The following is a 15958-nucleotide window of genomic DNA, read 5'->3' on the forward strand; positions in this document are numbered from 1 at the left end:
CTCCTCAGGCCTTAAAACCAGTAGGGTGGCCCGTCCTCGGCTTTCTGTTACCGTGCATGCGTGCGCGTTGTGTGCATGTGTGTGCGCACGCGCGTGGGGAGTGGGGGGGCACCCACAGGATGGCTAGAGCTCACTTACCCTGAGCAGCACTGTACTCGGGTGCCTGCTGGACCAGGTTATGCAGCGCCTTTGCTGACAGCTCTCTGATGACCCTGGGAGCCAAGTGGGACAGAAAAATTGTTAGGTCCTTTCTTTGATGATTCTAGCTTTATTCAACTCATGAAAAGAGACACAGTCTACATGAGTCAACTGGCCACTGAGCAAAACCACTATTGAAAATAAATACCCAAAGAACAACCTGATTGAGAGCGCTTACCCAATGAAGCACCGAAACGCAGGCCATCTCCAGGCACAGCTGCCACCTCCAAGTACTGGGTGGCAAAGCGTCCCTACCTCCCACACCCCCACGGACTCAGAAGATGGGAAGAACCCTGAGAGGACCTGAAACTATGAGCTTTTGGAAGAAAACAGAGGAGAAAGCTTCGTAATGTTAGATTTAGCAATGATTTCTTGGGTATGACACCAGAAGCATAGGCGACAAAAGTAAAAAAAAAAAAAAAAAAAAAAGGTAAGTTGATAATAGATAAATTGGACTACATCAAATTTTAAACTAGTGATTGCATCAAAGGAAGCAATCAGTAGAGTGAAAGGCAGCATATGGAGCGGGAGAAAACATCTGCAAATCATGTGTCTGATAAGGGCTGACGTCTAGAATAGAAAGAACTCCTACAACTCAACAGCAAATGATTAACTGCATTTGGAGATACTTCTCCAAAGATGAACTACAAACAGCCAACAAGCATATGAAAAAACTAGAGGCGCGGTGCATGAAAATTCATGCACTGGACGGGGGGGGGGGGGGGGGCGGGGGGAGCGGGGGGGGGGGGAGTCCCTCAGTCCACAGTCCGGGAACCCTCAGGGGTGGGAGGCGACCCGGCGATCAGGGGAAGACGACGCCCCATAACACCTCTGCTGCTACCACTCTCAGCAGCGCAAGCCTTGGCCGGCCCTAGTTACCTGAGCCTCGGGCGGCCCTGGGCAGCTGGGCAGCCACCATCTGAGGCTTGCCTGCACCTCGGTCTGGCCCTGGGCAGCTGGGGGGCTGAGGAGACTGGGGAACTCTGGAGGCAGGTGCACGACAAGGCCGGGCCCAGCCTGGCCTTACCGCGCCTGCCACCCCAGCGGGGCTGAGGGGAACTGGTCGCCGCCATCTTGTGGCTGTGGGTGCTGCCATGTTTGAGGGCGGGGAAGTCAATTAGCATATTCCCTCCTTATTGGCTGTGGGCACCACCATCTTTGTGACGGTGTGAGGGTCAATTAGCATATTCCCTCTTTATTAGATAGGCTGTTCAACATCAATAATCATTGGGTAAACCACAATAAAATATCACTTCATACCCAGAAAGAGAAAAACAACAACAACAAAAAAACAACATAAAAAAGGTCCTGGTGTGGATTTGGGGAAATTACAACCTTGTAGATTGCCAGTGGAAATGTAAGATGATGCAGACACTAGGAAAACTAGCATGGTTTTTGAGGTTTCTAAAATATTAAAAATAGAATTACTGTATGATACAGCAATTCTACTTCTGGGTATATACTCAAAAAAAACCTGAAAAACAGGGACTTAAAAAAATATTTGGACACTCTTGTTCATAGCAGCATGATTCACAACAGACAAGAAATAGAAGCAAGTTAAGAGTCGGTCGATGAATAGATGGAAAAAGAAAATGTGGTATGTCCAACAATGGTATATCACTCAGCCTTAAGAAGGAAGGACATTCTGGCACCTGCTACAACATGGATGGACCTTGAGGACATGGTGCTCAGTGAAATCAGCCAGTCACAAAGGGGCAAATACTGTGTGGTTCCATATGAGGCCCCTAGACAGTCAGATGCATCGAGACAAAAAGGAGGATGGCGGGTGCCAGGGCTGGAGGACGGGGAAGGGGAGTCATTGTTTAATGGGGATGGAGTTTCAGTTTTGCAAGATGAAAAGTTCTGGGGATCGTTTGCACAAGGTGGATGTGCTTAACACTACTGAACTGTACACTGAAAATGGTAAAGATAACAAGTGGACCAACACCTCTTAAAAACACACACTATAACAGTATAACAGAATACCTATTCTGATAAAGGTATAGCACTAAAGAGTGTTCGTAAGGAACTCTGCAAGGGTCAGATCACTATGAAATACCCGAACCTAACGGAATAGTGTAAGTCAGGTATACTTCAATAAAAAATGAGTAAGAAGAATAAAATATGGTTCACAAAAGAACTCTGAGGCTCCCATCACCTAAACGCAGAACCCAACACGTACCCATCCCAGTGGCTGATCTTCATGGTGAGCAGGTGGTCTATCATCGGCTGTGTGTACTCAGGGAAGCCGGCAATGAACATGCTGAAAAGACAACAGCTGATGAGCACTTAGCTGCTCCCACCTTGTGCACGTGCGCCCCACTCGGCGTGGGTGGAAATAGGGCAGTCAATACACCTAAACATGGGAAAGGACCACATCTTAGAAGACGTAAGAAACCGGAGACAACAGGACTTGGGATGGAACCGGGATGCTGGAAAGAGAGGTGAGACAGACACGAACACTCCTGCACCTTCTGAATTGACAAGCACATGTATCGCCTTCCCCCCAAAATGCACTTTTACACTTCCTGCCTCTAACACAGCCCATCGCTTACACAGATTGAACCTGCCATGTCACCCCCACCCACCGTGGACTTGGTCATCATCACCCACGTGTGACAATGCAGCTGAGAGACAAAGTGAATGGCACAAAAACCAAGGGGAAACACAATTTCACACGGGTCCTTTGTGGGCACATGTGTGTGCATGCCGGGATGAACACGAGTGCCAGGCGGGCATGCTTTTGCCATGGTGTGAGGTCGAGGAAAGTATGCCCAGACTGAGAGAAAGGAAAGCAGAGGCTGCTTCCGAAGTGGGTGGGCTGAGAGCCCCTCGAACGGGGATGAAATAGCTCGAGAGAGAGTCAGAAGGAAACACAGAAACATCAGGACAGGAGACCAGCTGCCGGAAACAGAGCTGAGCCTTGACCCCTGGTCCCACAGCACCTAAGGGCCCCTGGCGCCACCGACAGACGGGCTCGCCCCAGGCCAGTGTCCAGGAGCTGGCGGGATTCCAGAAACACAGGCAGAGGAACGACCTCCGGCCTCTCAGGAGCGGAGAGGCCTGCGCCTGTGTGCCGGTGCACTCTGGCACCAACTAGCGGCTGACCTCGGAGACACCCTGCTGAGCCCCCACCGGGCATTGCCCAGCACGTGCTGAGCGCCCACCAGCATGTGTGCAGAAGCCAAGTGCAAACCAAGGGTGTCCACAGAGGGTGGAGGGTGAGGGTGAAGAGCCTGAGGGGACAGCAGGCTGTGGGACAGGAACGAGGGGCCGCCGACCAGCACTTCGGACTTTGGACAGTGGCGGGAGGAAGGACCGGTGGCAGGCTCTTCAAGTGTCCAGGACGGTGCGAGCTGGACGAAGGTGACAGCTGAGTGGAGAAGCAGGACGAGGAGCGTGTGAGGGCTATTAGGGATGCAGAAGTGACAGAACCAGGTCACTAACCGGATGCTGGGAACAAGAAGCCGCCACTGAGCTGGCTGCACGGCGTGCTGTGCACTGAGCGATCTACAGAGGGAATGGCACACCTGCCTCCCTGACGAGCTCAGTGCACAGGAATGTGCAGGGCTGCTGCAGAGCCAACGGCCAGAAGAAAAATATGACACACTGCACGGTAAGAAGGACGCACAGGACTGCAGATGTCAGAAATCTGTTCAGGGAATTCACAACAGCAAGAGACAAACCAACAGAGCGTGCCAATCACTGCCAGTTAGGTCTGCACACCCAGGACCACAGTGGAGACAAGCGTCAGGACATGTAGACAGAATGACTGTGAGGCTACGGGAGCCCACACACGCCTCTCACCCCACTCACACGCATTCCAGAAAAGGTGAACTCGGGGACAGAGGGCTCCGAGGCAGCCGGGGCTGGGGCAAGAGGATGCTGTGGTGACGGAATGTTCCTCACGCTGACCACGTTTTAAATGAGTAGATTTTACTATATGCAAATTATATGTATAAAAAGGGGGGGTGTATGCCAAAACCGGTGTGGCTCAGTGGATAGAGCGTCGGCCTGCGGACTCAAGGGTCCCAGGTTCGATTCCGGTCAAGGGCATGTACCTTGGTTGCGGGCACATCCCCAGTAGGGGGTGTGCAGGAGGCAGCTGATCGATGTTTCTCTCTCATCGATGTTTCTAGCTTTCTATCCCTCTCCCTTCCTCTCTGTAAAAAATCAATAAAATATATTTTAAAAAAAATAATAATAAAATAAATAAATAAAAAGGGGGTGTGCAAAAATAAAGCCAAAGACTAGGAAAACATCTGCAGACCCTGGATCTGAAGAAGGACCTGCACTCAGAATACACAAGGAATTCTCCAAGTCTCAGCAAGAAAACAACTCACCAATAAATAAACAGACAACAGATTTGTCAAAAATGAAAAGACGCTCACTGTCATGAGTCACTGGGAAGGCAAATCAACCCCTCCTCCTGCACATCCGCTCAAAGAGCTGAAACCATAAAAACTGACCACGGCAAGGCTGCGGGACAGGAGGGAACAAAGAGCTCCCGGCCAGTGGGCGCTGACACTTGGAAAACCATTTGGCAGCTTCTTTTTTTTTTAAATATATTTTTTATTGATTTCAGAGAAGAAGGGAGAGGGAGAGAGAGAGAGACAGAAACATCAATGATGAGAGAGAATCACTGATCAGCTGCGCCCTGCACGCCCCCCTCCTGGGGACCGAGCTCACAACCCGGGCATTGAACCCGGGAGCCCTCAGTCCGCAGGTCGACGCTCTATCCACTGAGCCAAACCTGCTGGGCCACTTGGCAGTTTCTTAACGTGAGGACCCACCATTCCCCTCCTGGCACCTCACCCAGAGAAGCGGGGGCTCGTCCACACACAGGCAGGCACTTGGAGTCCCCACAGGTGCATCTGTGAGGCCCCGACCGGAACACCCAGACACCCCTCGGCGGCAAGTGCACACACCACAGTGCCCCGAGGACGGAGGCCATCTCTAGTGCACAACCCAGAGCCACGAGAGGAGCGCAGCCCAGGCCGGGGTGCCCGTGGCAGCGGCACAGGAACCTGGTGGCGATGGTGGGGACAGAGGCTGGCACACGTACCCTCGTGCAGCTTCCTGCGCCATCGGCACTTTAAGAAAGCTGCTGAAATGACCACCAGACAGGACTGCCCCAGCCCCACGCCCAGGTGCTTCCCTTCGGTGCAACTCAAGTCCGTGTGTTGGAAACCCCACTCCCCAGAATCACCTGCCCACAGGCCCTGCGGCCACTCAGCCGAGCCACGAGCCCCTCACAATCAGGGTGCGACGCTGATCACCTGACCTTCCCCAACCCACAGGCATTTTCTCCTCACAGATGTGCCCAGCTGCAAGCGACCCTGGGGCGACCCCAGCACCTCGCTCTCGAAACCCCTCCAACCTGCTGCCAGCACCCCCTCACTCCAGCACATCCGCCCTGTCCCGACTGTCCCGTACCAGGCAGGGCCCCGACCACTTCCTTGCTTCTAGTTACCAAAGTGCAGCCACCATCGCGTTTAACATGCAGATCGACCATTAAACTGCATCCCACAGCCTCAGGACAACCCAATTCCTCGCACCCCCCGGGCTACCCCCCCAATACACACCGGGCTCCCTCTGCCACGCACCCCTTCCCTCACCCCACTCAGGCAGGACTCGGGAGTCTGCCCTGCCATGGCCAAGGGGACAGCCCCAAGTGCTCTGGGATCACGGGGTGCAGCCAGACCCTGCTCCCCATGACCACTGGGCCCCATCCTCACAGACTGCCTCTTGCCCACAGGAAGCATGCGAAATGCAGTGAAAAAACACCCTGAGCAAGGTCACTTCTCCAAACATCTCCGTGCAATGCAGACCACGAACCATATGTGCCCCAGAAACCTCAGCGGCGTGAGCGGCGTGCCGAGGTGAAACACCGCTTGTTAGTTAGCCATGCAGCCCTCGGAGAGGGGCAGGTTCTCCGCATACGATGTGTGCTCAGGTGCTAACACCACAGGAAGACGGGACACACACGGGAAGACGGGACGCACACGGGAAGATTGCTGAGGCACAGAGGCCGAGAAGGTGGAGGCGGGTAGGAAGGACGCTAAAGACGAGACGTGTCCAGTCACTGAGTCCTTTTGGGAAAGAGGCCAAACTCGGCATTTCTGAAAAAGGTATGTTCACGCCAGTTACAGGGAAATGCCGCTTCTGCGAGGTCTGTACGGCAGGGTGTCAGGAGCCTGTCCTCAGGACACATGACGGCTGATGACTTGAAAACGCGGGGCCTACTTCTCCCAATTCAGGGCGAACACATCGCACGTCGCACCTACACTCTCCTTCTCACGCTGCAGCCTAGGACACGGAAGCCATTTCCCAAACCGCGGTCCCTAAGTAAAAGCGTTGCTGTAACTGCTGCAAACTGCACTCAGGGCGTTAAATATTCATTTCCTGACCTGATTCCTCTAACACCTCTTCCTCACTGAGCGCGCACACAGCCCGGACACACCGCCACCGGGAGAACACACGCGCTGATGCAGAAAAAGCAACAGTCACTCCCAACCCAAGGCTTCTTTGTGAGAAGCTCAATACACGTGTGATGCCCAGGACAGCTGTCACGCAGGCAGGACACGGCCTGGCCCGCGGCCATTCTCCATGAGAGACCAGCTCTCAGCAGAAACAGGACCACGAGAGGAGAGTGGTGACCAGAGAGCGCGCTCACGCCGTCAGCTCCCGACACTGTTCACACTTTTTAAAGAGTGAGCGGCTTCTCTCCCGCAGCCACCCCTCTCCCCTCCCGCTCTGCCGCCGTCCCTGTGGCTCCGTCGTCCCTGTGGCTCCGCCGTCCCTGTGGCTCCGCCGTCCCTGTGGCTCCGTCTGTCCCCATGCATTCCCTGAAGTTTTACATAAACGGAACACATGGTGTGCACGCATCCACTCATGAGAAACACGAGTTCCGATAACGGCTCCCAAGCCCACCTTCAGCTTTTCACACTAAGTTGCAATCACATAATGACCTTCCAGGCCCAAGGAAGGAAGGGCAGAAGCTGCCTGTGGCCATCGAGGTCAATGTTCAATTTCGCGACAGTAAAAACTTACCTTATAACCAGGAAACAGTTCGATCGGTTACCAACAGCAAAGTAGTCAGCAGTGGTCAAAATGTCAATTCCATGAGGGAAAGTGCCCTGAGGGAAAAGGAGAGCAGAAGACAATGGTGACAACAATGTGAATGCGCGAAGGCACCTCCACGAGCTCACGCATCGCATCCGTGTACGTTTACATTCGCAGACGAGGAGGCCAGACAGCGTGACAGCGAGGCTGCGGCTCCTGAAACTGCTCATCCACAGGCTGCCAGTCAAGTCGTTACTGAGCATCTATCCCGGGCCAGACATGGCACTAAAACTATGTAAATATCTTAAAAATATTTAATTTTTTTCAAATGACTCAAGCATTTCCATTTTAAACTGTTGTAGGAGACGTCTCCTTCCTTTAGCCACACACCATGAAAGACATCCAGGTTCCGCAGCATTAAAGCTACTGATTCATTGGACCCGTGCTCCCGTCCAGGCAGGGGGACCCCAGCCAGCGCTCCCCGCAGGGGCCCTGAGAACCCTGGACAGGAGCCACACCACAGCCTGTGAGAGAGAATGAGAGACAAGCTTGACAGCTGACACCCAGAAGCAGACTCTGAAAGGGGGAGACAGGGGCACCTCACCCATGAGGCTCGCCCAGCCCAGCCCCAAAGTCCGCGTGTTACTACTGAGAACACTCTGGTAACAGTATTTAAAAATCTGAAAACAAAACCATCTTCTAAAAAGATTAAATACTTGACCAACTTTCAACCACTGAGTGGAAGCCTTCTGGCCGTGGACCCACAGGAGGGAGGTGAGAGGCCCAGCCCTGCCCCTGCTCTCAGGGGTCCCTCCTCACCCCCGGGGCTGGCACGGCAAAGCGGGCAGGAGTCTGATGAGCAAGGTACAGAAAACAGCAAGCGCCCAACCCTGTACCTGTGCCCCCGTGGGCACAGCACCCCCAAAGCGACAGGGAGGAGCAGGGCGCAGGGAGGAGATGAGCAGAGGGGCTGCCCCGTCCCTGAGGATGCCCCGTGCCCAGACGCCAGCTCCGGACAGTGACACACAGGAACTACACGTGGGGCTGGTTCCAGACTGCGACAGGAAACTCACGAACGCGATGTCTGATTCACAGGCAACATGTAAAGGCCAATTTGCCTCATGACCCAGCTACACGCAGAGCAGGAGACACCCCGCCACCGAGGGCAGCAGGACGCCTGGCCCACCTGCACTGTCCCACCCTCGCCAGTACACACAACTCGCCCAGGGACGGCTGGAAAAAAGGCCACGTGGCTCCCGAGGTGGGGCCTCCCCTGTAGGCGGCACTCAGACCTCTCCCACTGCCTCTGTCCTTTCATCCCTCCTGGCCCCAGACCATTCAGGCCCACCTCTGTGCAGCAACACTAGCAAAACATCCCCGTCCACACAGCTCCAGGCAGCCCAGGAGGCAACGCCCCCTGCATGGAATGCAGGCCCCGGGGTCAGGACAGCAAGCCTGTTCTGCCTCAAGGTCCCTGACAAGCAGGCCTGGTGGTGGGCAATGCTCAGGTAGTCCCTGACCCTGCCTCTTCCTCCCCAGAGTTCGGGCACCACCTTGGAAATTCTGTTTTGTCCACGGCATCCCTCTCAGGTGCTGCCTCTCCCTCCTGAGCCTTCTGCTCGGGGTTCCCCCAGCTCCCGCAGCCCGACTTCTGCCCAAGTCCCACTTGCTCCCCGGTACCGCCTGCCAGGTCCTTCACCACACACTCACCGTCAGCCCAGACCTGCCTCCAGGCACGTTCACCTCCCACCCCTTCCAACCAGAGCTCAGCTCGGGGTCTCCCACACATCACCTGCCTCTGGCCCATTCTCCACCAGGCCCACCATGCGTCCGAGCCTGTCACCATCACCCTCAGCACAAATCGTTCGGGGACAAAGGCCACACCTCCCAGCCAGGGCTGACCAGTGAGGAGAGGTTCAGAGCTTAGAGGCACGATGATGCCAGCGAGCACTGAGAGGCGCCCTGGGGCCGATGCTCCCGGAAGCTGGCTCAGGCCGCACGCGGGACTGGCAGGGACTGCATCGCCGTCCCCATGAGGCAGGCTCCTCCGCACACCCCCTTGAGCACCATGGGCAATGGCAGCATCGGGTGGCCCTCAGCAATGCACGAGACACTGATTTCTGACGTGTGTATGTGCATAAAATTACTTCTACATTCACTTACTAATTGTTTAAAACTTGTGTCAACACTCACCTGAGGCACCTTACAAGTGAGTCTGTGACCAGAACCGTGTTCAGTGTTAGTTTATTCTAGGCAAATGCGTTACCCAGGCCTAACAATGCAAGAGGATACTCCGTTTGCAGTTTGCAGTATTTCTGCCTCTAAATGTACAGGAAGTTGTAGGAATGAAGCCTGAAGAAGCAGCCATACCTGTCTTCCCACATTCTCCTGGAAAGCAGCCTAAGGAACAGAAGAACAAATAGCAGAGTGAGCGAGCCTTGCACTTTGCTAAACATCAGGAGACAGACTCACAACAAATGACCCGTGGCTTTATTTTTCCCGTAAGAGTCCTCATTGGTGGCTGATCAGAGCCTCCCGGGAGGTTTGTCCTGCCTGTATATCCTGGTGCTCTTTAAAACCACAATTTAGCCCTAGCCGGTTGGGTTCAGTCGAGAGAGCATTCGCCTGCAGACTGAAGGGTCCCGGGTTCGATTCCGGTCAGGGTCACATGCCCGGGGTGTGGGCTGGATCCCCAGTGGGGGGCGGGTGTGCAGGAGGCAGCCAACCAATGATTCTCTCTCATCATTGATGTTTCTATCTCTCTCTCCCTCTCCCTCTCTGAAATCAATAAAAATAACACACACACACACACACACACACACACACAATTTAATGTTTCAAGTTATAAAATCAGACACACCCTGAAAAGTGACCTCTGGCAGCTAATGCTGGGCCTGAACCAATGCCTTAGTGAAGGCCCCAGCTGTAAAAAATGGGGACAGAGACAAAGCAATTGGTTAAACAAAAGCCAAATCCAGGGTTGTAAGGGTCAGAGCCTTCCGCTGTGCCCACCACCTCTTGGCACAGAGGGGAACAGACCCCAGGAACCAGTGACCTCAAGAACCACTGCCCGGGAGCAGGGAGACCATCACACAGAGAGCACGGATGTGAACACACAGGCGCCACCACGGCCAGATGCATCTGTGTCTGGGGACGCAGCTTCGTGGAAAGAGGTTTTATTCCCAGGAATCAGGTCTCGACCCCATGTTCCCAGTGAGCTTCGCACAGAGCAGTGACTCTCGCGGCCTCGGCTCTGCATCTGCTGGTGCACAGGGTGCACTTCCATGCTCCAGGCAGGACTTTCCCGGGAACTTGTTAAATTACGACTTTAACTGGAAATCGTGATTCCTATGGTTTTATTCTATCTCCTCTCCAAGGTTCACAAAGGTACCAGTGCCCTGACTGCCTCTTGGCCCACCCTCCCCTCCCTCGGGTCTCCTGGTCTGACAGCCACACGGGCCGGGAACCCTAACCCTGACTGCAAAGACGGGAACCGTGAGCGTGGCTGCCCATGCCAGCCTCACACAGCAGCACGAGCCGGAGCCCCGCCCCGCAGGGAAAGGAACGAGAGGGGGAACTCACAGAGGCGGCCCTCCTGCAGTTCACGTTCCGGTCGAACACCGTGGCAATGACCAGCGCGCTGTGGGAGAGGGGTAAACGGCTGATTAAAAGGAAACCTGCGGAGACTCAGGTCCCATGACACGAACTGGGAACGCTGGCCTTTCATTCGCTGTCCGTGACTCAGGCTCACTGCAGCTGCCGCCATATGTGCGCCAAGGGTGGCCGACCGATTCGAATGAGAGCACCTGAGAGTGTGCACCTGAGCGCAAGCACAGTCCCGGGAGCAGGCCGGCTGCACAGGCCTGGGGGCAGCCACGGGAAGCAGGGCTCCCAGAAGAGGGGTGGGGGGCGGGGAAGGCGGGCACGGCCCGCGGTGACACACAGAGAAGAGGCTGCAGGAGCGCCAACCCCCAGGCCCTCCTCGAAGCAGACGGACCAAGGGAAGAAACAGCTGCTGGGGTCGCAAAAGCCTACAGATGGCAGGTCCCCCCATGCCACACCACGCTCCCAAGGCAGACACCTTCCAGCTCAGTCGGCTTCATTTACATCCCCTCCTTGGGTCATCGCATGTCATCCTTATGGACTAACCAGGACTCACCTGACTGTGGCAACAACAGAAAACAACTGATTTAGGGCGGGCCTGCAAAGCATGACTTGAAAATTTCAGGTGATAGAACTGTTCTGTTGGTACTGTGGTTTGGAACCCAACTTTATAAATCTGTCAAAACACAATGAACTGTGCGTGACAAGGGTGACTTATCCGAACGTGAGGACCGGGAGGGCCTGTGGGCTGGAGGGGCCATGGAACGCAGTGCACAAGACTCCTCCTCGGTGCCGGCTGCACCCCCCGGGTGAGGTCAGCCACTGTGAAGCTGCTGCACACGGACCTGCAGGCGTAGGAAGCCCCGCAGAGAACGAGGGCCACGGCGGCGTGGGGCGGGCGGGACGTGAGGTGCCCATGTGAACACATGGCCCTGGAGGTTCTACTCCTGGTGCAGATTCAAAAGGCGGTTTTCCGCTAAGAGAAACACAGACTCTTGACAGTTACATTAGCCCAAAGGGCTAGTGGACTAATGTAACAACACCACTTTAAAACTCATCTTCCAGGGATGGGGCAAAGAAAGAAAGACAAGCTTGGAGCATCGGTCGGGCTAGGAAGTAGGAAAATATTCAAAAAATAAAAGTACATGCCGAAACCGGTTTGGCTCAGTGGATAGAGCGTCGGCCTGCGGACTGGAAGGTCCTGGGTTCGATTCCGGTCAAGGGCATGTACCTTGGTTGCGGGCACATCCCCAGTGGGGGGTGTGCAGGAGGCAGCTGGTCGATGTTTCTCTCTCATCGACGTTTCTAGCTCTCTATCCCTCTCCCTTCCTCCCTGTAAAAATCAATAAAATATATTTAAAAAAAAAAAAAAGTACAGGTGCTGGTGAGAGGACGCAGCCAGCAACCTGAAGCAGATCCCAGCAGCCAGAGGTGGAGCAGCTGAGCGACAAAAGGAACCGCAGCTTTAAATGAAAATCCCAAGAATCCAAGAAGTGCCAGCGCCCACAGGACGAAGCGAGCGCCCGAAAGCGCCCGAATGAATTAAGGGGAGCGGACACCTTCTCCGGGTAAAAAAGGGGAAGAGACGCGCCATGACCGCGGCGGCACCTGGCCCGGCAAACCACCAACGGGCGTGAAAATGGGTGACGTCTATGGAGAAAGGGCAGTCATGTCGTCTTAAAACATGTTACTATCAAGGAAACAATAGAGTAACTCTGCAGACCCACCTCAACAGGGGGTCAAGGCCAGCATCCCCCACGTAAGTCCGGGACGTGCCCCAAATGTGGCCGAGCAGGCACACCACCAAGTACCAGCCGCAGTTTGGCCAACAGTGACACGGGGCTCTGTCCTCGGTTTTGCTACGTGAGGGATTACCATCAGGGAAGCTGGCAAAGGGCTAGTGGACTAATGTAACAATACCACTTTAAAACTCAGCTTTTGCCTGGCTGGTGTGGCCAAGAGGTCCTGGGCTCGATTCCCAGTCAGGGCACATGCCTGGGTTGCAGGCTTGATCCCCAATGGGGGCCATGCAGGAGGCAGCCAATCGAGGCTTCTCTCTCATCGATGCTTCTATCTCCCTCTCTAAAAATCAATAAAAGCATTAAAAAAAAAAAAAAGAAACCCACACTGCTTTTAACCAATATAGACTCTTAAGTTAATTCAACCAATCAACTGTGTATATACCTATGAAAGGTAACTGGTTTTTAATACTGTTTTGATTTGGACTAAATTTAGAAAACTACGGTACTCTAATTTCACTTTGAGAACAAAACTGGCTTACCCAGAAATACTGGTAAGTTTCAGATAGAAACAGGTATGATCATCCTGGTTAAGTGTGAGGTGGAAGCTCGCACAGGCTCCCTTGTCCAGTGTGCGCCTCTAAAGCTCCCCTCGCCAAGGAGGGCCACGTGTGAGCCACACACTTCGCCTCACGTCTCAGAGGCCACAAGGAGAGCGACCCGGGGAGCCTGCGCACACGTCTGCCGGGCTGGGCTGCCAGGGCTGGAACGCCTCTCAGGCGTCTTCCCAGTTTGCTTTCGCTGCAGGGGTTCAGGCGATACTTCACCAGGATTTCCCAACAAGAGAAATGGTCTGTGTCAAACAGAAAGGGACTTTCTTTCTCGTCCGAGTGGGGGAGGGGGGGTGTGAGAGGAGCTGCACGCCTAAACCTGCCCGCGTCCCAGGCACCTGGTTTTGATTAGCAGGTACGGCAAGGGGTATATCTCACCCCAGTCAATCTTTGTTAGTTTATATAATGTTTTATAGAAATAAAAAGCAAAATACACTGTTGTTATCTTAACAGTAATCTGATAATTTCAGAGTTTTAAAAAAATTTAAATATCAAGCCAGCAATGATCTATCCACATTGTTTTAAAGTTGCAAATCAAGTTAAAATGCCAGACCTGCCTAATGCCGAGTTAGTCTGAAAAAGTAAAGCTCCCAGCACCAGACTTTCCACGGCATGGCTGTAAGTCACAGCAGAGCCAAAATGAAGGCCAAGGGCGTTGACCAGGTGAGGGGCACTCTGACCTGTAATCAGCACTGAACTTTTCTTGAAAAACAAAAGGGTTATCTTCCTTCTGGAAGCGGGCCAGGGCCCCAGAGAAGGTCGCAGTGAGAACAAGACGTGGCTCTGAGCAACGCATGCCATTTCCTGATTTTTCAGGACAAGCTTGCCCTCGAGGAAGAGATCTGGGAGCCAATCCCCAGGTGCTGCCGGCTGCCCCTGGGAGCAGAGCTCAGCCCAGGACAGGGCGGGGCCTGCAGGCTGATGTCAACAGGCTCAGTTTACACCAGAGTTTCAGGTGAGGAAATCGCTGGGAGGTGAGGACCAGCCTGCTGGCAGGCAGCAGCTCCTTTTCTTTTCCTTCTTGCCAATTAGCTTCTGGATTCTAGATAAAGCACAGCCATCCTGTACCATTTTAACTTTACGGGTTTCATTGTTCCTAAATTACAGTAGGCTTTTCTCAGGAAACCCTATTTACTTTCCACCAAAAAAAAAAATTGTTCATCTCTTCACCGGTCTGTGTATAATCTTAGGAAATACAGATTTTCAGAAGCAGCCCAAACTAATTCAAAACAATTAAATTTGCTTGAAAACTTGCTTTGTGACATTATAAAACAGCAAGCTCCTTAGAAAGTGGGCAGCTGAGCCCTGCACTTGCCCCGACCTTCCAGGGGTGTAAGGAGGTGGCCAGGCCTCTGACCTGTCACCACATGGGCACCTTTCAGCCTAGTCAGTCTGACCTCTGACCTCTCACCACGTGGCCTTTCGGTTCAGTCAGTCTGACCTCTGACTTCTCACCACATCCAATCCTGCTACCTCGTTGTTATTGCTGCCCCGATTCTTTTTATCAGACATTCTTACTTCACTTACAGAATTACATTTTAATCTCCACTGTCAACTTTTGCAGGAAGAGTTTGTGAAAGTATAGTTAAAGATATCAACATTTCACCAGTGCCAGGACTAATGGGCTTAAAAGCTGACAATTAAAATGTGGTCACTTATTACAAAGCAAAGGAGGCAGATCTCGAAAGACACACCCCAACCGATACTCCTGGGCAGGCAAGGAAGTGCGGGCCAGCAGCATCCTGGGGCTCACCTGGCACGGTGACTCACCTTCAGCCCTCCCTCCGCACCCGCCCCACGCTGCCTGCCCGCGTCTAGATGGACCAGGAAGAGCTAGGGCACAGGCACAGGCTCCTCCCTCAGAACCTGCCAAACTGGCCCCGAAAGCCCGAGGGCGTGGCTCCCAGGGGCACATTGGCTGATCCGATCCTGGGATGGGACAGGGACTGGACAGGGAAAGGGGACGAAACTCCACACGCCCACCAGCGCCTGTGCTAATTAGGAGAAATTAGAAAGGCTGAGCAGGAGTTGGGGTGTCCCTGCCGGCAGATGGCTCCCTGTGCGACGCTGTGCACACTCACTATCGACGCCTGGGGCATGCCCAGGAAGTCGAGGAAAGTAACCTCCCCTGAGATCAAAGTGCCCAAGTGCAACCACAGGAGTTTCTGCAGAGGACGCTGGCCACCAGCTCAGCAAATGCTCTCTGTCTCATGTGGAGTGAGGTGCTTAAATGAGTCCCAGCTCAGAAAGGTGAGTGTTCTGAACACCCACATCCACACCCTCCCATCTCAGTCCAGACACAGTGGGAGCCGGGGTGTCCTGTGGGGTTCATTTGGAGGACCCTCAGGACCCCCAGAGGACAGGCCTGGCTCCACCCCCTTGGCTACAGCAGATCTGCAAAGTCGCTTTCACTCGGACACGAGCAGACCACGCTGCCCGCCCACCTGCCCTCACGGACAGTCACGGGGCTCTTCAGTCCAGTCCCACCATGAGCCATGCCCAGGAAGCTGGCAGCTCCGTGGGCCCCAAATCTGTCTTTCCTTTTCTGAATAACAGAGGGTGGCCTGGAGTACACTGTGCCAGCGCCTCAGCCTCCATGACAACCAGGTCCCCTCGGCTGTGGCCCCCTCAGGCTGCTGTGCAGGCCTCGCCCAGGCATGGGTCCAAGGTCCACGGGGCATGGATCCGCCCACGCCAAACCCAGCTAGCAACACCGACTCTCACGCCCATGTCATGCTCAGG

General features: G+C 54.1%; 1 protein-coding gene across 1 annotated transcript in view; it reads right to left on the reverse strand.

Moving 5' to 3' along the window:
• The window catches only part of TBCD (tubulin folding cofactor D), a 102566-nt gene that overhangs the window by 25891 nt on the left and 60717 nt on the right, over window positions 1-15958 (reverse strand). The window contains exons 15-19 of the mRNA XM_079798159.1: window positions 10846-10903; window positions 9634-9663; window positions 7252-7337; window positions 2381-2461; window positions 139-212 (exon numbers count right to left, since the gene is read on the reverse strand). Coding sequence (XP_079654285.1) covers window positions 139-212; window positions 2381-2461; window positions 7252-7337; window positions 9634-9663; window positions 10846-10903 — 329 coding nt within the window. The remainder of the gene's footprint in view (window positions 1-138; window positions 213-2380; window positions 2462-7251; window positions 7338-9633; window positions 9664-10845; window positions 10904-15958) is intronic.

This window comes from Cnephaeus nilssonii, assembly GCF_951640355.1.
Source record: "Cnephaeus nilssonii genome assembly, chromosome: 19".
Classification (NCBI taxonomy): domain Eukaryota; kingdom Metazoa; phylum Chordata; class Mammalia; order Chiroptera; family Vespertilionidae; genus Cnephaeus; species Cnephaeus nilssonii.